We start from the raw sequence: 23,961 nt of genomic DNA on the forward strand, positions 1-23,961 counted from the left end.
CAGCGGCATAGTATTTGTCATTGCTTTATGTGGGTGGATAACCTGCTTTCCGTTCACCAGAGTTGAGTTTCTCGAGTTGTGAGGTTATATTGAAATCGTTACATCGTTTATTGTATAAATAATTTCAGAATGGTAAGCTTAAGTTGAATCATTTTATATTCATCCTTTTTAAATAAAATTATATGCATCTTTTAATCATTATAATTACTTATTTAATGCACTTACGACGAACATGATAAACCGGATGGTTCACATGCTTGTAACTGTAAACTAAACTTAGAAATTTGTAATAGTACACATGTTTTGTTTTAAAACATTAGTTTGTTTTTCCTTTGTGAATGTATAGTCGGTTCAGTTGTAAAAATCAAAGGTAGTTAATTATTGAGTGAGTAAGTATGGTTTTTTATAAATATTTTTCATGATTTCGTACTAAATGGTTCATTTCTTCATTCGGTTTTATTTTGAAGTTAATGTACCTGCAGGACGTTTTTTTTATGATTCGGGGTGGTTCTAAAATTTGAGATTTTGTTAAAGTAAAGAGAATATTAATTGGTTAATCCGTTGTCATTGTTATGACACTCATTTATAATCGGTTTTAAGAAATGATATAAATACGTGTGAAATATAATGACGCTATTTTCATTTTATATATATATATAATATCTGTATCTAATATCCTTCTTAGCAGTAAAAATTGCACATTTACGCTGTCACAGAAGATTGATTATAGTCTTGAATGATCTTTTATGTCATTCCCAGGAATGGTAGCAGATTCTGTTTTTTGTATTTGATGGTTGTAAATGCCTATTCTGTATTTTGAGTATATAGAATGATTAAGTTTCATTTAGTTTTCAGTGTATAAGTCTTTATTATTATTTCAGGTATCTGATTTTATTTATTTATTTTTTAGGTGTCATTAAATCCTGTAAGAATATTAAAAAATGAAGCAGCTGAGGAGAAATCTGAAACAGCTCGTATGTCTTCATTTATTGGAGCAATTGCTGTTGGTGATTTAGTTAAAAGCACTCTAGGGCCTAAAGGAATGGATAAAATACTAGTTTCATCAGGACGCAATGAAGGTCAGGTTGAAGTTACAAATGATGGAGCAACCATTTTAAAAAATATTGGAGTGGATAATCCTGCAGCTAAGGTTTTAGTTGATATTTCTAGAGTTCAGGATGATGAAGTTGGTGATGGAACAACTTCTGTTACTGTGTTGGGTTTGTAAATTTCTATTAATTTATTTGCTTAATTCATTTAATATTTCATGATATTTTTTTTTAATGTTTATTAATTTATTTTCAAGAAAAGTTCGTTGAGCTCGGAAACTATTAATTAAAAAAAATTAACTTGCAGTGAATTTTTTGATTTTAATTAAAGAAAATTGTTTTCTAATATCTGTTAAAAATGACATTTATTGGTACTTACTGGTTATCTGCCTGCCACGTACAATCGTTTAAGTGAATGTTTTAACCAAACCACTTGCTAGTCTACTACAATTCATTGCAACTTACCTCACAAGTTTTTTGCAGGTGGCCAATGCTCTTAATCCCCTCAATTATAACGTCAAATGCATCGTTTTCATGAACACTTTGCTCCACATGAACTCCGCTAAGTATGACTCCAGATATAATGGTAGTCTGTGCCTCTGTGCTGCTTGTTCTGCTATTTTATGGAGCGTGTAGTTAGATCGATGAAGTTAAGACGGCTGTTCACTTGTAAGTGCTTGAATTCTGCATCTTCGATTTTATATGTTATATATGCCCTTCACAAGTCTGTGTACAATGTTGATCCTTCCATCACATACTTTTAATTTCTTTCATCAACATTGAAAATGAACAATCGGGAACGCAAACGAGAAAGCTTGGTTTCTTTACATGTATCGCCATAAATCCATTGTTATGACAAAATTCGCCTGGCATTATTTTTGCGCCTTTTAAACATGATTTCGTCCAATTCAATGGTTTTCCAACAATACCAATCTTTCGATCATCCTTTTGTAAGAGAACATCCATGCATATTTCACGTAAATAGTTAATCTAGTCAGCGGTCATTTCATCTGACATATCCAGTTCCCATTTACACCATGTAATCAATGATGTTTCTTGCTCCCACAAATAAATAAAATATACTTCACTTAAGAAAGGTAATCTGGAATTTTGGAACCAGTTTTCAGTACGTTATGCAACCTAACCCATAAGTACGTGGCAGGCAGATAACCAATAAGAACCCATTTATTAAAAAGTATTATTCTAATTTAATAATCTGTTGTAAAAAATTACATTTTCAGAATTTATTACTTTATCAAAAGCAGTTAGTAGAAAAATGTAATGGAATTAAGACAACCTACATTAGCTTTCATAAATCATGTTTTGGTAATTGTGTAATGTTTGTTGTCCACCTTGGATTTTTTTTAATCGGAATTCCTTATTTCATTTCTAATAACTCATTTTAGTCAGAATTTTTTGCTACTTGCAGGTAATTTACAAGTGTCATATAAATTGCTATGAAATGTAGATTATTCCATTTATGTGTGCATTATTTTTTTCAGAATTTTGCCTTATTCATCTACACCATTTTATAATTTTTTAACATTTGCAGGATTTTAGCTGTATCAAATGTGTGGAATGATGAAAATTTTATTTAAAACATTTAGTGTGTTATATTGTATTCTAGTATCTGAAAGTGTCAAATACTTTTTTATTAAACATTCAAAAAAATTCTGTTTACAGTTCTCTACAGTGGTGTTCAAACTAACATTTTCCATTGAATATTGTTAAATGATAGGCTAAATAATAAATGATTAAACAAATTGTATAGTTAAGAACATTTTATTAATAATTTTCTTTTTCATATACCTCAGATTCTTCAACCATTAATACTAACATTTCTTAGCCTATAATATTATATTCCAAAATTGACTTATGTTTATTGAAAATTACTCGTGTAGATAAACTGAGTTAATTTATTCTGTTACAGATTTAGTTCTTAATGTTAGGATGGTATGACATCATTGGTACTAACATAATATTCTGAAATGAGATATCATATATTATATTAATATGTTACCAAAAATGTTGCTTTTCTTTAACTCATAATGGCTTTTTTTCATGTTTGTCCTCAAATCTTGCATTCTTAATTTAATATACTTCTGACATTGCCGATTGATGAAGTTTAGCACAATTACTAATACTAAGGTCAGGTGGTGACAAAACAATATTCCACCATTACTTTTGCAATCACCCTTTACCGGAATAAATTAACAGTGTGGGTGTAAAGTTGCAAAATTGATGTTATGTTTTGAAATCCAAATTAACCTACTGATTAATGCAATGTATGATAATTTGATTAAAGTATGACTAAAAAGTATTAAGCAACTTTTTAAAAAAATTTTGTAATATTACTTATAATAATAATTTAATTAGAATATTTTGATCATAGCATGTGAGTCAAATAATGACGGAGTTTCAAACAGTGGTAGTATTGCAACAAATTATGACAGAAACATGAAGTATATGTTAAAATATGTTAAACTCTCCAAGAACCTTATCTGTTTATTAGATCTGGATATGAACTCCAGTAGTTGCCTTGCAGACATCAAGATGATTTTCAACTTCTTGGTATACAAGGCAGAGAACTGGTTGACATTAAAATAGCTCTGGTGATTCCTTCTTTTAAATGGTGCACTTTTTTTTATTGGAATAAAGAACCGCTCTTGTTTTGCATAACTCCATAAATAGAAATTCAAAGGGGTAAGATCTAGAGACTTTGCTGAGGAAATGTTTAAGATAATTCCACATGAATGTGACAAAATGTGGAGGAGCTTCATCTAACTGGAGAATGAAATTCTCTGGCATTTAGAGCACTGCATACCCTTTTGAGATATCCAGAAAGTTTCTTGCTTTCTGTTATAGTTTTTAACAAAAAGAAAATGAACAGTGTCTCATTCATTCAACTGCGCATCACACATTAACTTTCTGCTATCATGTTGATGTTCTATAATGACATTTTGAGGTTCAATTTTGCATATTTTAAAAATAGTTTAATTTTATCCTGTGGATAAATTTATATAAACCTGAATTTTATATCTGGTAAAGCATAGTTCGTGGCCATTGACCTTTGAACACAACATTGTGTGCTGGTACCAAAACTTATTTCCATATTGAAAACTGAGATAGTTTCTCCTCCTTTTAACTTAAACTTCATGTCCCTGTCATGTTTTATTGCCAAGTTTTGACCAATTGGTATCCCACTACTATTTTACAGATGGCCTTGGATATATAATTTTGATTTGGTGTTATAAAATTGCAATTTTTTAATTTGAATTTCTTTTATAATTTTTGATATTTGTGTATTCATGGTTGAGTACAGTTCACACTACTTGTTCAGACAGCACTGCTGTCTGGCATAATGTGATGTTAAATATTAGTTTTTCCTTCTTTTCAACATAATTTGTTTGTATTTTATTAAATATGTGTTTATTGTTTATTAATTATTAGTGCGTAACATGCAACCATACGATATGGCCTAGTCGCCAAGCTTGTTGGATTCAATCTTATTACATTATCGTAAGATGTGTTAACTTGTGCCGGGCAAAATGTTGAGACACAGCTGCTGGCAATTAACTCTGCCCCCATCTACACTATATAAGCCAGCTCAATATTAGAATCTGCCAGTCTCTCCTTGTCCAGTCTCATCTTGTCTAGCAAGTCTCAATCGATCATTTGAAGACTCATATCGTTCTGTCAAAATTTACACATCATACAGTAGACATGTATATGCATTAAATTATGTATTTTTTTCAACAATGTAATTCAAATTAAATAAAATAATGAACATGTTAATATATCAGTATATTAATTTTTAATTCAAATCGGTATTTGTTTTATTTACAGTCCACTTAACATAAACAAAACACTAGCTGTTAAGAGAGCTGGACAGAATTTTATAGTGTCATTTTCATGTAATTAAAACCAAGATTAATGTAAAAAAATTATATTTAAAATTACTCTCAATCGAAAGGAAATTTGGTGGTTGATTACCTGCATAAAAATTCAATCAACTTCTGTAACTTCTATGTTTGAAGTCACAGAAAGGTTGAGTACATATTTTGCTCTAAGATTCACTGATATTCTGTCTTATTTGTGGTACATATTTATTATACTTTAATGGTATTTAGGTACCAATCATACTTACAAATTCTAAAACACAAAGTGCTGATGTGAATAAAAGATAATTTCATTTACTTAATCTACATGTCAACTATTTCACTTTACATGGCTTGAAATTCATTTTAGTGAAATAAATACATAATATGGGTCCGATTAATTACATTGTTTTAAAGGAGTTTGTTGTTTTTACAGAATATCATTATACTTAATGAGGTTTATCACAATAATGGGATTTTCTGTAACTGTTTATTGGGTGTACTAAAAAGGAGTATCAGGGTTTAAAGTTATACATTCGGATGAAGTGTTAATTTAAGGCTTGAATCAAACCAAAAGAGACAGTTTTAGTTACATGGATGGCCATAGATTGATTCCCTATTTTTACACTTGACTGTCCCACTAGCAAAGATGTGACTCCTGAACAGAAAGCCGTTTGTATTTTACAGGGTTGTGAAATTTAAACCTGTAGTTACAGTTCAACTTACATCCTGGACAGTTTACAGTTATTAAAGGCTTTGAAGCCTACCATCTATGCTGTGCATGCTATCTTCACAATAAAAGTGTTGCAGCATGAAATTACGACTTTCTTGATCATATTGTGTATAGTAATGAATCAGTATTTCATCTTAGTGAAAAAGTTAACTCGTATAATGTCAATATCTGGAGGTCAGATTCTTTTTTGCTGAAGCAAGAGTAATAGAAATTGCTTATTTGGAAATTCTGTATATATAGCTCTTTCCTTGGTTATAAGATGGATCAGAGAATTTCATTTGCAACATGATTGTACGCATCCTCACTGGCATAACCGTGCATGGGATTGGTTGAATGATGTTTTCCTTGCTGCTGGATTGCTTGGCATGGATATGATGACAGAGTTTGCGGCGGTCTCCAAGGTCATCCAATTTGACTCTGTGATTTTTTCCTTTGGGGGTTTTATAAAGGATCTTGTGTATGTACTGATCTACCCATTTTGAGGCTAGGAATGAAACATTTGTGCATTTGTTAATTCCAGACTTGCTGTTGAAAAACAAGATTAACTCTTGTGTTGAATGGATGTATGCTGTGTAACAAAAGTTGTGTTCACATTGAACAAAATTGTGTGTGTGGAGTATTTTTCTGTAATATGTTTTTTCCCTTGAATAGCTGCTGAACTTCTTCGAGAAGCCGAAAAACTTATTGATCAAAAAATTCATCCACAGACCATAATTGCTGGTTGGAGACGTGCTACTGAAGTTGCCCGAAATGCCTTGATGAATGCTTCATTAGATCACAGGTAAGTGATGTTTGTTTATATGTTTACGTAGGTAGATTTTACCTTTATAAAGACAGGTTCTAGTATATTACTAAGTATTTTTTAGTTGGTACAATTATTAAAATCATTTATTTCTTTCATTTACAGATAGCATAATTACAACCAGGCATATTGTTTCTTCTAGGTTTAGAACCCAAATCACTTCCTTTTACTTAAATTCAATTCAATTTTATTTCCTCTTTTTAAATACATAGAAACACACATAATATTAGAATACAAGAAATAATACCTGCAAAGTAAAAACTGAGCGCTGGTATGAGTTACAAAGATTTACGTAAGAATATACTGTTATATAATAAAATTAAAGTTAAAAAAAAGATTGTGTGTACTTATATATGCACGTAAGAAGTTATATTTCTTTGGCATGAATAAAAAAAATTTTTTATACATTCAAACAAATTTGAACAGAGTCAAACGATCGATAGAAGACATTATATACCATGAATAAAAGTTTGAATAAATAACACTTAAATTAAATTAAGTAATATTTATTTTATACAGTTTAAAAATTATTGAAGTATTCGTTGTCATATAAAACAAAGCTCATCGAATTTATTTTGATTAGTTTAGTTCCATTAATTCTTCGGATGACGATTGATTAGGAACAAGGTTTATCAGTGGCTTATGATATGAAAAATATGATACATGTAGTTTTATTTTATAGTAGTGTATTTTTTCAAAAATTTTGTTTTTGGTAAATTTAAAATTATTTATGCAACATCAAGAATTTATCTGATGTGTGCTATTATTTTCTGTCATTAAAAAATATAATTTTGCTCATAAAAATAATACTTACATAAATATAACCTCAGAGCTTGATAATACAATTTTCACAAAAAATTATATATATATATATATATATATGCTGCAATATGAATAGTTTTATGAATATGAACAACAGTATTCACAGTTTAAAATATCCGTCTTCAGAAATCCGTGTTTTAAATATATGTTTATTACAACTCGGTATCTGTTATGTTTACAATACTTGCTAATCACTTAATTGCATTGAACAACTGACTGAATTAGACACTACATGCATGTGCATGCAAACTGATCCACTTGGGCTTGTGCAATCTTCATGGTGTGTTACATCGGCATGCACAAACTTGCTGAAAATACACGGATCAGTTTCTGCTAACGCGCCAAAAGAAGAGTAACTTCAAAAAAATAAAATTAATAAAAGATGTACTCATAAAAATACAATAGTACAAAAAACAAAACACCCGATAAATCAGAAAGTCAATACAGTATACTAGTAATAATTCACAGTAAACAATATCTATTGAAAAAAAACTATACTTTAAAAGAGCCTCTCTGTGATGCAATTCGATACAGTCCATTTTATCATATAATTATTTTTTTATTAAGATGCATATATGAAATTATTAGGGATGAAATTAATTTATTACAAATGCGGTGAATTGTCTTCTACAAATGTTTAAATTAGTATGACATACTTCAAAATATTACTTCCCTGGTGAATAATACTCCTTTCTTGGGGTACCTGGTTTTTTGGCAAATGTCTACATTTTGTGATCCAGCTAGTTCATTTAGACCAAAACACCATGTATATGTATGTTGTATAAGGTCAAATTTTATATCTCAGGATTGACCCAACCGATTTTCTTCAAATTTAGCTCAAATATTTCTGTATATGGGATATTGATCATATTAATTTTTTCAAATTTCATTAGTGGGTGGAGGATATTTTGAAAAAAACCAATTTTGCTCTTTTCAGACATTTTAGAGAAACTTTTATTATCCAAAAAGGATTTTTTTCAAAAAAGTCAATCCTCACCTCTTAAATTTGAAATATTTTAAGAATTTTTAGTTGTTGATCTTTTACTCTATCCCCCTTCAGTTTAAATATTTTTCAAAATCTTTTTTTGAAAGTTTATACTCTTCTGTAAAACTATCGAGAAATGTCTACAAGTTTCTTAAATTATAGAACCAAAACCAAAAAGACAGAAAAATGTTTTAAAAAATTTTGTTTTTCTTAGTTTAGCCTTAATTGAAGCAGATGCTAGATGTAGAGAATAAACTCTACTTAAGCAAATTTGTTAACTTTAACCTATATGAATATTTATAGAAAATTTATGTTTTTTTTTTATTTTCTTCTTCATGTCTAAAAAAATATATATTTGTTTTTTGTTGTTTGGCCCCTTTTAATGTATTTTTATTATTAAAAAGATTTTGCATATTTTTCTTCATCACTTAAAGTAACATTGGCACCTACATTATATTTTGGACCCAAAATTAGTAGAAGTAATTTTTCTTTCATAAAATATTTTTTTTTACTTTCATAAAAGTTATACTTTTTTCTCAATAATTTTAATCAATTCTTTTAAATTAATTTTTTTTTGTTAGGAATCACGTCTTTATAAATTAATTTTTCCTGAGTTTTCCTCACAGAGTAAGGAACCCCTAAATTCAACAATTTTTTATTCAAAATTTGGGAATTTTGTCATGCTTAAATTTTATTTGGGTGATCATGGCTTGACCGACGTAGCCAGAAAAGTCATGCAATACTTTGCCACCTTTTTTTTTTTTAGAATTGCTGTAAAAATTTAATATGTGTGTACCAGTGTTATTTTAAACTCAAAACCCATGGTTATTGAATTGTGGGTGCGTAACAGTGATATTTTACCAAATTTTCTTTAGACCTGAAAATTGTTGTTAGGTTTAAATTTATCTAGATAACTCTGTTTTAGGATGAGATGTAAAGCTTAACATGTTGAGTGCCACTTGATCTGACAAACCAGATTTTTAATTTTTTTAATAGTAATAATTTGGATAAAACAGGAGGTGGTTTATTAACATTTGTACATTGTATCATACATAAAGCCATAAGTGTGTTCAGTGCCATTGGCCTCCTGAATGAGAATGCCTGTTCCATAGGGCCACACACACCATTTGGTGCTGACTGGATTTAATGGTTTTGAAGTAATCGATGTTAGTTTATGTGTAATGTAATTTACTTTATTATGAATATTGCTAGCATACCCCATTGTGACTTTGCCTACAATATAGATGTAGCTTCACTCGCAATGCTTTTTTAATAATAGCAAACTTATTTTTTTATAAATAAAAAAATATTTATTCAACATATATTCAGATTTTCATTAAATCCTGATAAAACTGTAAATAAAAATTTTTAAGGAAAAATACTGAAGGATTATACGATAAACAATGAATTGTTGCCCAAAACTTAAATAAAGGAAAACAAAAAAAGGAAGATAAGAGAATTGAACAATATTTGTTAGACCAATACATTTTATGAATGAATTAAAATAGTTCAATATAAAAGTCCAATAAAGATAAACAAAAAATTTATTACAAGCCCAAATCTAGCATCCCCATCACGACTTCACACGTGCTCTATGGTTACTTGCGCTTGCTGTCACAAATCAGAGGGTCATGCCTTGCTTTGCTCTCCCTTTTCATTTTCTCTTGTTTCCCTTTCCTTCTCCCGCTTACTTCCCTTTCTCCTTCCTTTCCACCCATTTCCCTTTCATCCTTCCTCTTCTTTTTTCCATTTCCTTTTCCTCATTTTCCCCTTTTTTCAATTTTTTCCTTCTTCCCTTTTTACCCTCTTCCTTTATACATTTTTTGATTTTTCCCTTTCTCCCTTCTTCCTCGTGTGTAAATCAGTCCAGTAGTTTTTTAGTCTATAGCGAACATAAATATCAGAAACATTGCAATGGAATCGTAAAATATTTGGTATAGCGTATGTTGCTTTTACGACCAACAGATATAGCGCTGTTATTAAAAAAAACATGTTTTTTTTTATCAATTTAGTTTTTTATCAGTTTGAACCCTTAAAATCAAAATTTTGCAAAATCCTTTCTTAGTGCATGCCCACTTAAATATCTAAGTAATATCAGGGTTCTAAGGTACCCTGAAAATTTCAAGTCTATTTTAATACCAAATCATTTTCAGTTTCAACCAAGTTACCAATTTCAAGTTAATTCCAGGTTACCATTTTCAGTTACCAAGTCATTTTCAGTTTCATTGTGTACAGTTTGCACGGTTAAGTGTCAGTAAGATTTTCTTTTATCTTCACATCATTTTCACTATATGATGTGATATCACTGTCATCTAAATATTTATATTCACTTTCAACACTAAATTCACTGTTACTGCTCTCATTTTCTAAAATATATTTTAGTTCGTCTGCGGATAATTTGTTTTTAACATTAAATTGTTGTCTCTTTTGACAGAGACAAATCCAGAATTTCACAATTGGTCATTACGAAAATAATGAAAAAACCTGGGGACCACAAGCAATTTTATAGCACTAAGTATTTAACTTGCACACCACATAAATCAACAGCTGAACTGAAAGGCTAGCATAAGTAAAATGCATTCCATATTACTTATGCATAGACTGCTAGATGGTGCCGACAGCCCCTGATATAACTAACAGCCATGGGGCTCAACGTTAAACAGTGTGTCATATTTTAAAGCATTATTTTTCTGTATAAAATTAGCCACACAGTTCCCAAAAGTTAAATTTGGAAAAAAAGTCTCTTTACTTTGCTGTTTCATTTATCAGAAGTAGATAAACTATTTTTTAGGTATTGCTCATTTAATAAAATTCATTTATCACCCAATGATCTTCCTCTTCCTGATTTTACAGTAATTTCTACATTTGTAAATAATAATTTCAAAAGATGTATTTTATATTTTAGTTCCTTATTAAACTATTACAAAGGAGTTTCTGCTTCAGTGATTTTGTTTAATTTGTTTATTACTTCAATTTTATAATGTTTATTGCTTATACAGGAATAAGCATGAGTGATGTAAATTGTTTTAATGAACTTTCAGTATTTTAACTAGTCAGTGATTCTATATGATGAAATCATAGCAGTCTATTTCTTCTTAATTTGAAACAATAATCAGTGGGCCAAATCCCTCGTAATGAAACCTATATTTTTAGCTGTTACTCATGCTGGATAGAATTTAAAAAAACGTAATAGGATGTAAATAATTCTTCTTAAAAAGTAAAATAGATTGCATGCATCGAAATGAAAAAAATAATAGTTTTTTAATTACCTAAATTTTGACTTATTGATGTCAGCTCTCAATTAAAAACAAACAATACCAACATTGCATTGCTCCCTTAATTTAGGAGTCAAAATTTAGAGTGATAAAGTATTTTGGTAGAATTTTTTTACATCTTTAAAGTTTATTGCATAGTTTGCATATTTAATTTTGTTTTTATATAAAATTTGGTTAGACGTGTAAAAACTGTGTGACAAAACTGTGTTCTTAGTGTCACAAAAGTTTTGTGACGTTAAGAAAAGGAGTACTGAGAACTGATATGAAGAGACTTGTATCAAGTTCAAGTAAGGCTCTCTGGAATCTAGGAATATCAAGCATTATTTCACTACATTTTGATAGAAATAAGAAATTCAGATAAATTAATTTAAGAGACTGCTAATGAACATGAGCTAAGACTGACTAGAATGTGAGAATATGAATTGTTGATTTAATCTTAGTTTTTTCACCAGTTTTGTTGAATTTTCAAAATATTTTGAACTGCGAGTCATATTTGTTGTATTATTAGGAAATGAGCAATAAATTTTATAAGTAATGATGACCGAAGAAACAATTGTTAAAAAATACCTAAAAAAATAACAATATTGGTATTAAAATTTATTTTTTAATAAAAAAGGATCTTTGAATTATTGAGATTTAAAAATCTTATCCTTAGTCCTTAGTTAACATAGTCAAAATTTACATCAGAATCACAAAAGGAATTAATTACACAGGTCAATAAAGGTTAAGGTTCACTTAATTTAAAAATTGTTACAACAGGTTATATGCTAAACGTATTAGGAAGTAAAAAGTGTTGTCTAAATTATTTTTCCTTTAGTTGATATCAAATTTAACTTCATATATGCTGCATTCTCTTTGTACAGATGTTTTTTTTCATAATACTGTTTATGTTGATTGAATTATGTAACTTTCTAAATTGATTATTATTAAGGTTTAGTGTAATGTAAGTTTCTTTGTTATGGAAGTAAAATTTAAAGCTTGCTTTCATATAATTTTCCTATTAGAAAAGATTTTTTTTATAAGTAGTTATTTGTTTAATGTACTTTTACAGTTTTCCCTTATATATTTAAGAAATTTACTTTATAATGAGAAAAGTATTTCCAGTTCAGAATTTACTCCTTGGATATATTTTTATCAATGAAATATTGACTATTGGTGCCTCATGGTGATACTGATGAAAAAAAATTGTGGCATAAGGGTCACCATTAACAGAAAAAAATTGTATCTAAATGAGCTAAAGTAAGATGTTAATAATTTCAATAATATGATTTTTTTATACATAAAAATATATTTTAAATAAGTTCATTTTTTTCTAGTGGTGATGAAGCAACTTTCCGTGAAGATTTACTTAATATTGCTCGTACGACATTAAGTTCAAAAATTTTATCACAGTATAAAGAACATTTTTCAAAATTAGCAGTAGATGCTGTTCTTCGCCTTAAAGGATCCGGTAATCTTTCAGCTATTCAAATTATACGTAAAAAAGGTGGAACTTTAGAAGATTCATTTTTGGATGATGGTAATTTTTTACAGTTTTATTAACAATTTATATATATTTATAGAATGACATTGAAAAATTAACACTTTGGTGTGCTATTAATGCAGCATTCTGTTCCTAATAAAATAGATTAAAAAAAAGTCCACAAGTTAATCATTACAGGATTAAAAATGTCAGTTGTTTTTTCCTTGAATAAATTGAGGAATTTTTAAAGACAAAATCTTAAATATTCTTATTTCTCAAATAAATAAATGTTTTATATTTATATAAAAAAAACTGAAAGCATACATTTTGGTAAAGATAAAGAAGTGTAAAAAAGGAATAGAAATTTTAAACATAAAATTGGGAATCAATAAAAAATTAAAAGAAATCTGTGAAAGGAGGGATTTCTATGAAAAATAAGCTTCAAAACAAAACAGAGTAATGAGAGAAGAATTCAGGAAACAAACTAGTGGGAAAGGAAAAGGGGATTGGTAAAATGGAACTTTGTGGTTCATAAACTTTCTTATAAATTACTATTCTGTTTTTGCAGTTCCAGTTACCATTAATATGGCAAAAAGACTTCTTATCAACTGTGATGATACCAATTGAGAAAAAATATTTATATAATCAAGTGTAAGGAATTCAGAATCCTAAAGTTTGTTGTTTCATACAACTAAAGTGCTTCTGAGGGTTTTGAACAGAAGGATATGCAGCAGACTTTTTAAATCTGGTGCTGAAGAACAGTTTGCTTTTCAGGAGGGAAGGGATACATGAGATACATTGGATTACTGAAAACTGTTGGTGAAAGGTACATTGTGAAAGGAAGAGATGTATATATAGTTTTTGTAGGCTCTTGAAAATTTTTTCGACAGAGTAGAATCGATAAACTAGTGACCATTATAAAAAATAAAGATGTTGACCTTTACCTTGAACAAAAAGTGAAAGATCAAGTAGGAAATGACTTAGGGAAGAAGACAAGTTTGGAAAAGGTGTTAGACAGGGTTGTTGTTTTTCATCTGTTGTACCCTGTTAACATTTACGTTGAGGAGATCATAGGAAAGTGCAAGAAAGGAAAGGGTGTATGTTTTTGTGGGAAGAGTAGATTTGCTGATGACATAGTATGCTAGCAGAAAATATCAAGACATTTGCAGGATTGCTGGAGAACTTCGATAGAATGGGTAAGGACTTTGGTATGAAAATCAGTAATAAGAAAACTAAATCTATGATGATTGATAAAGAAAAAAAAAGAATGTTAGTTAACCTAGAAGGAGAGAGATTGAACAGGTGGAGTTCTTTAAATATCTTGGAAGCATTGTCTGTGATGATGTGAGATACACAAAGGAAATAAAAACTAGAATTACAGTGGGAAATGGAAGCTTTCAATAGGAAGTGTTGCTTGTTGTGTAGCTTGATAAACATCTGAGAAAAAGACTTGCCAAATATTTTGTATGGAGTATAGCATTATATGGGGCTGAGACAGGGACTTTTTGCAACGAAGAGGAAAGTGCTTGATATTAAGGTAGAAAGAAGTTATGTTCATACAAAAAGGATAGCTGAAAATAGAAAAGAACAGCGAGCTAATGCTGTGTAAGGACCTACTTAATAGTAGAACACTGATGATGATGATGATTTTAATATTTTGTCCTTATGAAGTAGCTCTGATATCATATCATGTTAGATTAAATACTCATGTAATATGAATTAAATTTTCTCTGTTTTTGAAATTTATTTTGACAAAAGTTTTGAATTTTTTCAAAATATGATGTCTGTGTATTACTAATATAAAATAATAATTGATAATGCTAATGCTACAGTGGTCATTTATTTCTACTTTTTTGTTTTATTTAGGATTTTTATTGGATAAGAAAGTTGGTCAGCATCAGCCAAAACGTGTTGAAAATGCAAAAATATTAATTGCCAACACACCTATGGATACTGATAAGATTAAGGTGTTTGGTTCTCGTGTACGTGTTGATTCTATGGCTAAAATTGCTGAATTAGAAGTGGCTGAAAAGGAGAAGATGAAAGATAAAGTGGAAAAGATTCTTAAGCATAATGCTAATGTTTTTATTAACAGGTACATTGCTGTTGTTTCTTACTAGTAATTAGTTTCATTGATATTCATATAATTGCATTTATTGATAAATTTAATTATTTTTTTTTTTTTTTACTATTATTACTTTATTTAATGTTCATTTGTAGGCAACTTATATACAATTATCCTGAACAACTGTTTGCTGATGCTGGTGTAATGGCTATTGAGCATGCTGATTTTGATGGTATTGAACGCCTTGCATTAGTCACTGGTGGTGAAATTGTTTCTACTTTTGATTTCCCAGATAAAGTTAAATTAGGTCATTGTGATGTTATTGAAGAGGTATGTTGTTTAGTGATAACATTTTATTTTATATTTTCTAACAAATTTTACTGCATAAATATCATTAATATATGTACTGTATTAATTATAATGTTTATAAATTATTAGATCATTTTTAAATTACTAAAAAAAATAGATTAAAGAATTTGTGAAATATTGCCGAATTTTTTTAAAATTATAAATGGATGTATGATAAAAAATAGAGAAAAATCTAGAATTATTAGAAATAAATAATAGTAATGAAATTTAATGTTAGGGAAAACATTATTCTTGATGAATATATTTGAGGGCAAGGTTTTGGGTTAAAAACCTAGAGGTAGACAGAGAGCAACCATCATCAATATTGTTAAAGAAGAGATGGGCCTTGGTTTGTATAATGACTTGAAAAGAGAAGTGGAGATGAGAGTGACGTGGCTAAATCGAGAAGGCGAAGCCTTTATTGAATGATGATGACTGTGTTGTTGGTTCATAGTGGTTTTTGAGCATCCCACGTGTTCATCATCTTGAATATTCAACAGTGTTTAAATTCAGCAACCAACTTTTTTGCTGTTGAAAATGAAGGAGGAAGAATCCTCTGAAGTGGAATTTTATCCATTTTTTTAGAAAATATCAAAACTTGTTTATATTGTTTGATTGCCATAAATGAGCAATTATATACAAGCATCTGAAACTTAATAGCATGCCACCTTAAAATCTTATTCTTAACATATATCAAAGTCATTTTGTCATACTTGCTCCATTTCTGTGTCAGGCCGAGAACTTTCTGAACATCCCTATTATATGCGTATCTGTGACTCAACATGATCTGTACCTTCTCATTACTTTTTTGCTGATCATGGAATAGAAATATTGTTAAACACCTGATTCCCTGGTGTTTGAAGATGACTTGATGGTAGACTAATGATACTATTTCATTCAATATGCTTGATCTTGGCAACATGACGTTGTTGGTATTATAGTTCATTGCATTACAGTTACCTGTATTTTTAGTCACTACTGAAATAACAAATATATTGTGGCATTTCTACCCAGGATTTATTTCTACCCTGTGACAAATTCAATAATCCAAATTTTCAATTTATGAAAAGAACCTATACTGCAATATAATTAGTAATATTCATATAAGGTTTTATTTTAGATTTAAAGAATGACTTTAGATTCTAAAGATTTTCAGATGTACAGATTTTGTACATTTTTAAACATGTATCCATTCAAATACACCTACTTAAACAAATTTTTTAAAAATTTGGATTATGTCTGTTTTGTAATATGAATGCGTAAATTAAAAAAAATATCAATTAAGCAGAATATTAAATATGCAGAAGATACTATTATATAATTAAAATGCTGTATGTGGGTTTTTTCTTTCAGATAATGATTGGTGAAGATACTTTGTTGAGATTTGGTGGTGTACCTTTGGGTGAAGCTTGCAGTATTGTAATACGTGGTGCTACTAAGCAAATCATCGATGAAGCTGACAGATCATTGCATGATGCTTTATGTGTTTTAGCAGCAACTGTACGTGAAACAAGAGTTGTTTATGGAGGAGGTCAGCATTATTTTTACATTAACAGAAAATATATTTCGTAAAATACTTTTATGATAGTGATGCATGTTTGTGATATGAACATGATATTATGCTTTTATGATTGGTGTCAATGTAAGAAATGAGCACCAAGTTTGTTTAGATACACTGTTTTGTTGCTGTCACTTAGTGTAGTACTATCTGAGTGTGGCTGGTGTTGCTTTTCACATTTGTTACTTTTTATGATTATACTTTGAACGATGTTGTAAAACTGTTTGTTACGACTTCAGCTGGAATTACATTATTAAAAAAAAAAACAGCAGTTGATGAAAGCTATATACGTTTAACTTAAAACATCTTGATGTTTGTTACATTAAAAGATTTGGTTCAATCCCTCTTAAAACTAATCATTCTGTATGTTATCTAACTTTAAGTTTTCTTAATATTGTTTAATGTATTTTAACTTTTTGCAGGTTGTAGTGAAATGTTAATGGCTTGTGCTGTACAGAGTGAGGCTACCCAAACACCCGGCAAAGAAGCTGTTGCTATGGAAGCATTCGCAAGAGCATTACAGATGTTACCTATTATTATTGCTGATAATGCTGGTTATGATTCTGCACAATTAATAAGCGAGTTGCGTGCTGCACATACACAAGGAAATGAAACATATGGATTAAGTAAGATACTTAATAATGTTGCAATTACAATATTTATAAGTTAACAATAATAATGAACATTTGTTAAAGAAAAGGAACAGAATTATTTATTTCAATATTTAAAAAAAAAGTTCTATAACAGAAACTTCAATCTTGATACCAAGAAAGTTCCGTAGCATTAAGAATCGTAGGAAAGTCAAAAATTCCAAAAAAAACCTCCTAGAGAGCTGACAAGGGTGATTTGAAAAAGGGACTTGAAAATAAAGAAACAGTTACCATTTGTCAATCAATTCACAATATCTCCTGATTAAATTGTTTGATTATAGTCGGCTACAGAGCGTAGCCAGCGGTTTATTTCAAAGAAGGCAGCCCTTCTTACCTCCGGGCGTGTATGCGGGACATTAAAGACCAAGGTTTTGATTCTTGACAAGCTAGGTGGGCTGATTCTTCTACTGGCCAACGGGCATGGTTGGTTATCCTTGTCCCGGGGGATGCGGTCGCGCTTCGACGGGAGCATTTTGTGAGCTAACGACATTGTCGGCGAGGCGTCTCTGGGTGCCGCTTCAGTGGTATGCAGTGGCGTTTTGACGGCGGTTTACGATAGATGGTGAATGTCACGCAGGACTGCGCGATGGAGCTGTGTGGGAGTAGGTGTTCATTCTCCTCTCCCGGGCAGACCGGAGCGGAGTCAGTTAGGAAACTCATACGAGTAGTAAGCGGGGTTCTTTAAGGGAACTAGGTCTAAATTTCGCTGTGTTAAGCTTTTTAGTGGGAAAGTTTTGTTATAGTGGTTGTTGCTTGGATCTGAGATATTCAATAAATTGGCTCATTAATAGTTAGTGCTAGGCGCAGGGTCTTCGTTCCGTGGTTAGGCTTCTAGCTTAGTTCTTGAGGGCGACGTGGTAGCTGCAGGTGTCCGTTGTCTTCTTTCTGAAGGCATAAACACTAAAACTATCTCGGGGTGAATTTTACCGATGCAGATGTCCCTCGGGGCATCTCTGCGGAGCCTGACCAGAAAGCTGTGGTGCGCAATCAGTTTGAGGGCGAGAAGATGTCCTCCGTTAAAGCCACTACTGGCTAGGAGAACGGAGGGGGTGGTGTAGCGACCGGACACGCTACGAGGTGGGATCTTCTCCCCTCGGGGGAACTCGAGATGTTTGATTATAGTGAAATAAAAATCTAATATAGGATTTGGGTCATTGACCTGGGTTGTATATGTTACTCTATAGCATAGAGTATACAAATTTCCACCAAATTTTGTTAATGAAATTGTAATTAAGTACTGCATTTGATGTACACCATAGGTCTATATTTTTTATGATGTTGTTCACCAAAAGAAAAAAAAATTTATGAGTAATGTAATTTAAGGTATTACACATCTGAATTATTACTTGACTCTCCAAAGTATTAAAAGGATAACTTTTAAGTAATAAACAAATAATCACTATTAGAAAAAGAATTTCAAAAATTCATGAATGGAAAAAATAGAAAAAATGGCAAATAGAAAAATATTTACTCTGTTGGTATTGTCATTATATATAACCCATCAAACATACCATCAACACACCAATGGTATGTTGAATATCTACATATCGTGTCCTTATTAAAACTATGTGTATGAGTAATAACATGTACTAATTTACTCTCAAACTCCTGTAAATATATTTCTGACATAATTGCTGATAGTAGAAATCTCATACATAAGATATTCTTTTAATAGTAAAATCACTTATAAAGATATGATTAATAGAACAAATACAAACATACGAGGGATATCTCTAAAGTAAAGACTACTGGAAAATTCTCTCCTTAAATTTGGTGAATTTGTGTCGTTCATGGCTATGCGTAATGTACACACTGCATTGTTGTCTATAAGATGCAGCGTTTTAGTATCTTTGATTACATTTGAGTTATTACGTTATAAAATGAATAGGAAAATCGATATTGCCACTGACTGTGAAATTTGTGGAGTCATACGTTTTTTAAACCATCAAAACGTTAAGCTGGCTGAAATTCATAGGCAGTTAGTTGGTTGCTGTGTACAGTGATAATGTATTCAATGAAAGAAACGTCCAAAAATGGTGTGAAAGGTTTAGAAATAACAGAATTAATGTGTATGATGAAGAACGTTCAGGGAGACCCCCTATAATCACTGAGGACTTTTTGAAACGTGTTGATGATGAAATCAGAAAAGATCATTACTCAATGATTTCCGACCTGGCTTTTCTTTTTCCTGATGTTTCAAGAGCTATTACTGGTCGCATTGTTCGTGACCTTTTAGGCTTCAGAAAGGTGGTGAAAGGTTAATCAGTGGCTAAACGAATTGGTGGCAGAAGAATATGATGAGGGTATATTGAAGCTGGCTTATCACTATGTCTTAATTCATGTGGCGATTTTATTGAGAAATAGTTTGTAATTTAAGAGGAAAAAAATATTTATAAAGTTTTCAGGATAATTTTTTTTACAATGAAATGGTCCTTACGTTAACTTTTTAGGTTATCTTTAAAATAACCTCTCATAATAACAAAAAAAAGTTAAATAATGAAATAAACATCATAAAATAATATAGAGGTTGAAAATGGATATGATACTACTGTAATTAATAATATTTATAAACAACTATCTAAATAATAAAAAAAATAAACTATCTTCAACCGATACATAAGACACAAAAGAGTGAAGAAATGTACATCAAGTATTTTATATTTAAATAATATCATTGAAAACATTACTAAAACTTTTAATAAGAAACATCAAAACTAACATACAAATCTAATAACCATATAATAAAATATCTACAAAACAAAAATAATGATTGTATGGTATTTATATAGGAAAAACAAATAAATCTTTTAAAACTAGATTTCTTAAATATGATAGAAATTACAAAAATAATAAATTACATTTATCTGATACGGAAGACAATCTAGTAAATAATAAAGATTCTATTTGTGATATTAATTCAGATTTAGAAATACAGTAGACTCGCAGTTATCAGAGGTAATTGGGACTGAGACCACCTCAGATACAAAAAAACGAAATGGAGGTTAAGTATGCTGTTGGGCTAAAAATAACGAAAAAACTAGTTAAAAATATACAGAATTAGTGTATTGTAAGAAAAAATGTAAAATAAACAATTACAGACCTGTAAGCATGTAGAAACGTAAGATTATTTTTTTTGTAAAACGTCAGATTGATTTTTGATTCAGCCTCTGTGCTGTTAGATGATGTGCAGTTATGCCAACACTGTAGAGACAGTATATCATGTGGTGTGCACTCTTCAATAATTGTCTTATCGTTGGTCTTCATTGTACCAATCACGAATATCTTCGCTGTTGATTTGATCTTCAACAGGTAGCTCATTGGCTAGTTGCACTAGTTCATTTACATTATCCTGTTCTGGCACTTTTGGGGGGGGGGGTCCTTCTAAGCCAAATAAATTCTTCCAAGATTTTTGAATGGAAGTGGTTTTCATCTCATCCCACGCTGAACCAATCCAGTATGCTACATCTTTTAAGGTGACTTTCTTTAAGGCCTCCCTAACAGTCATTCCTTCATCTAATTTTGCGATCAACGTCTGGAATAGCCTTTGCCAGTAATTTCTCTTTTCTACTAACCCCTGGTCTAGAGATTTTATAAGTGATGTCACATTAGGGGGCTTTACTATCACCACTACACAATTCTTTGGCATCTAGGTGAGATAGCACATTTTCCAATAATAAAATAGCTTTCCTGGGGAGCTTACTTTTCTTTAAAAATGCTTCAGTGACAGGAACAAATTCATTAAAGTACTAGTCACTAATCCATTCATGCACTCTTTGATTGCGGTACGTTGTTGGTAGTCAGTTGACTTTGTATTTTTAAAGGCTCTTGGGTTTTTAGATTTTCCAATAAGCAGAGGACTTCGTTTCAAAGAACCAGAAACGTTGCAGGTACTCAGAATAGTGACTTAGTCTATTTTCTTTAAATCCACAAGCAGTTTTTTAAGGTTTTACTTCTAAGGTTTTTAAAGGTAGCATTCAAAAGTTAAGACCAGTCTCATCAGAGTTAAAAATTTCTTCTGATTTTAATCTTTCCTTGAAATTTCTTCCATTTTAGACTGAAATTCCACAACTGTAGATGAGTCAACTGACACTTTCTCCCCACTAGTATTCAGCTGCCTTATACCATATTTCTTCTTCCATCTGTCCAGCCACACATCACTTGCAGTGAATGTTTCCTCGCTGTCTTTAAAGACCTGGTGGAACTCAAGCGTTTTAGCTTGAAGCAATGACCCACTTACAGGACTGCCCATCCTTCGTAGCTGCGAAAACCACAGAAAAAGTGCTTCAGACATCTGCTCATAGTTGTCCTTCTTCAGTATTTTGACTCAAACTGTTGCCTCTACTCGCACTTTTGTTTACAAATTTTTCAATCTCTTTCCAGTTATGTCTCCAATCATCAACAGTCACTTTCCCAACTCCCAAATCAACAGTGACCTTTTTAATTGACTCGCCATTGTCCAACCGTTTTATTGCATTAAATTTCATTTCAAGAGAAACTACAACTCTAGTTTTCTACTCATAGCGCAACACAGAATTCAGTAAAAGTACAGGCTTCAACACACTAACACAACCACATTTAGTGCAACCGCAGAGATTTCTGAAACTGACAGGTGACTGTGACTATGCAAAGATTGATGGGTGAACCCGATGATTTCTGAACTCAGTTGGAGAGGAGACATTGCATGTGAAGCATATGAATGTCGCTTCCCGCCTTGATTATCTTGCTTTATATTTATGTTTTATCTTCCTGTAACTAGCTCGGTTAACCAGAATTTGGATAATCATGAGTGCACTGTATTACAAATTTATAAAGATTACATAAAATTAATATATTATAAAAATATTACATATATAAATGTGAACAAAATTTCAGTTTGATAAACCATCAAACAGTGTTTGAGGGAGACAGCCTTATAAAAATTGTAACAGATAGCAGCACTTGTGTACATATGCAATCTTCATTATTTTAGTATTTTTATTACTCGATAACAGAATTATTTCAATCATGAGTGAGGATACAGGATCCCATAAAAGTACATACATGAAAAATTAAAATAATATTCTGCACTATGTGGCTTAATTAGTAGAATTGAAATTTATACATTATTATAAATTAATAAGAAATTGATCTCCAGTAGTCGTATCTTTAATTGTGCTTTTTTCTTGTCAGCCAGTGATATAAATTTATTAATTGTTGTTACAGATATGGATATTGGAAAGATCGGTTGTATGAAAGAACTAGGAATTACTGAATCATTTGTGGTTAAAAGACAAGTACTTTTGTCTGCTGCTGAAGCTGCTGAAATGATACTTAGGGTTGATAGCATTATTAAAGCTGCACCTCGTAAACGTGTACAGGATCGTGGTCATTGTTAAACAAATAATAATAATTATTATTACATTAATAATTTCTTATTAATTATATATTTGAAATTTTTCTTTGTAATTATCTTCTAAGAATATACAATGTATTTATTTCATTTTTCCGTGCTAATTAAAACTAATTAATTGCTTAATTATATATACATTACTGATTTTGTATTTTATATACATAATTGCACATGTTGCTGCAGATGTACTTTGTATTATTATTATTAAGTGTAGTTTATTACTTTCACTAAATATTTAATTATATTAATAAAATTAAAACATCAAATTTATAAGTATTATCATTCAAAAGATGATTATGGTTTTTAATAATTTGGTAATAATTAATTAAGAATATACATTTTTTATTATAATAAACTATTCAGCGTAATAAAATTGCATTAATTGTATTTATTTTTGCTTCATTATATTATCTAATATAAAGGAAATTTTATAAAATAAAATTAAAGCACACTTTTGTCTTTTTCACTCCATTTAAATTTTTAAATGTAAATCTGTGATAGCTTATAAAATTTCATTTGTTTTGATTAAAATTAGTAACTCAAAAACTTCATACTGACTACTAATGTAGTTTTCCATTATTAACTGGAAAATTTTTTTATCAAAGGAAATTTTTAGAGTAGTTTGTATTTATAAATATATCTTGAGCAGGTAAGTGAAATAGTAATGCTATCACTGAAAGTCATGAATTTTACAACCAGGAGTTGGAAAAATTATTTTAAAAAATAGGAAAATTATAATGCAGTTGCTAAAAATAGTATTTTTGTCAAAAGATTGTTGAAGTACATGTTGGATGTAGGTTCTTAAATTTGTTTTAAACTTTCTTCTTCGTGTATTTTTAATATTTACCATTAAATTTTAAAGACAGACAAGTTAAATTGTTGCCATCTAATAAGTCTACAAATATAAAGATATTACCTCTTCTGTGTGTCCTTTGTTATAAATTT

General features: G+C 30.2%; 1 protein-coding gene across 1 annotated transcript; it reads left to right on the plus strand.

Moving 5' to 3' along the window:
* Nucleotides 1–23,392, plus strand: LOC142332524 (T-complex protein 1 subunit beta-like). The gene is made up of 9 exons (XM_075378973.1): nucleotides 1–132; nucleotides 911–1,220; nucleotides 6,312–6,441; nucleotides 12,861–13,063; nucleotides 14,873–15,101; nucleotides 15,227–15,401; nucleotides 16,773–16,950; nucleotides 17,400–17,603; nucleotides 22,830–23,392. The coding sequence occupies exons 1-9, from the start codon at nucleotides 130–132 to the stop codon at nucleotides 23,000–23,002; spliced, it is 1,605 nt and encodes a 534-aa protein (XP_075235088.1). The 5' UTR covers nucleotides 1–129; the 3' UTR covers nucleotides 23,003–23,392.
* Nucleotides 23,393–23,961: the final 569 nt, after the last annotated feature.

Source organism: Lycorma delicatula, chromosome 11, assembly GCF_047948215.1.
Source record: "Lycorma delicatula isolate Av1 chromosome 11, ASM4794821v1, whole genome shotgun sequence".
Lineage (NCBI taxonomy): Eukaryota > Metazoa > Arthropoda > Insecta > Hemiptera > Fulgoridae > Lycorma > Lycorma delicatula.

What these genes read in the sequence shown, in the direction of transcription:
- LOC142332524 (XM_075378973.1), top strand. An exon ending in AAGAGTTGTTTATGGAGGAG is followed by an intron (nt 16,951 to 17,399) that starts GTCAGCATTATT and finishes AACTTTTTGCAG; the next exon opens with GTTGTAGTGAAATGTTAATG. An exon ending in AAATGAAACATATGGATTAA is followed by an intron (nt 17,604 to 22,829) that starts GTAAGATACTTA and finishes TTGTTGTTACAG; the next exon opens with ATATGGATATTGGAAAGATC.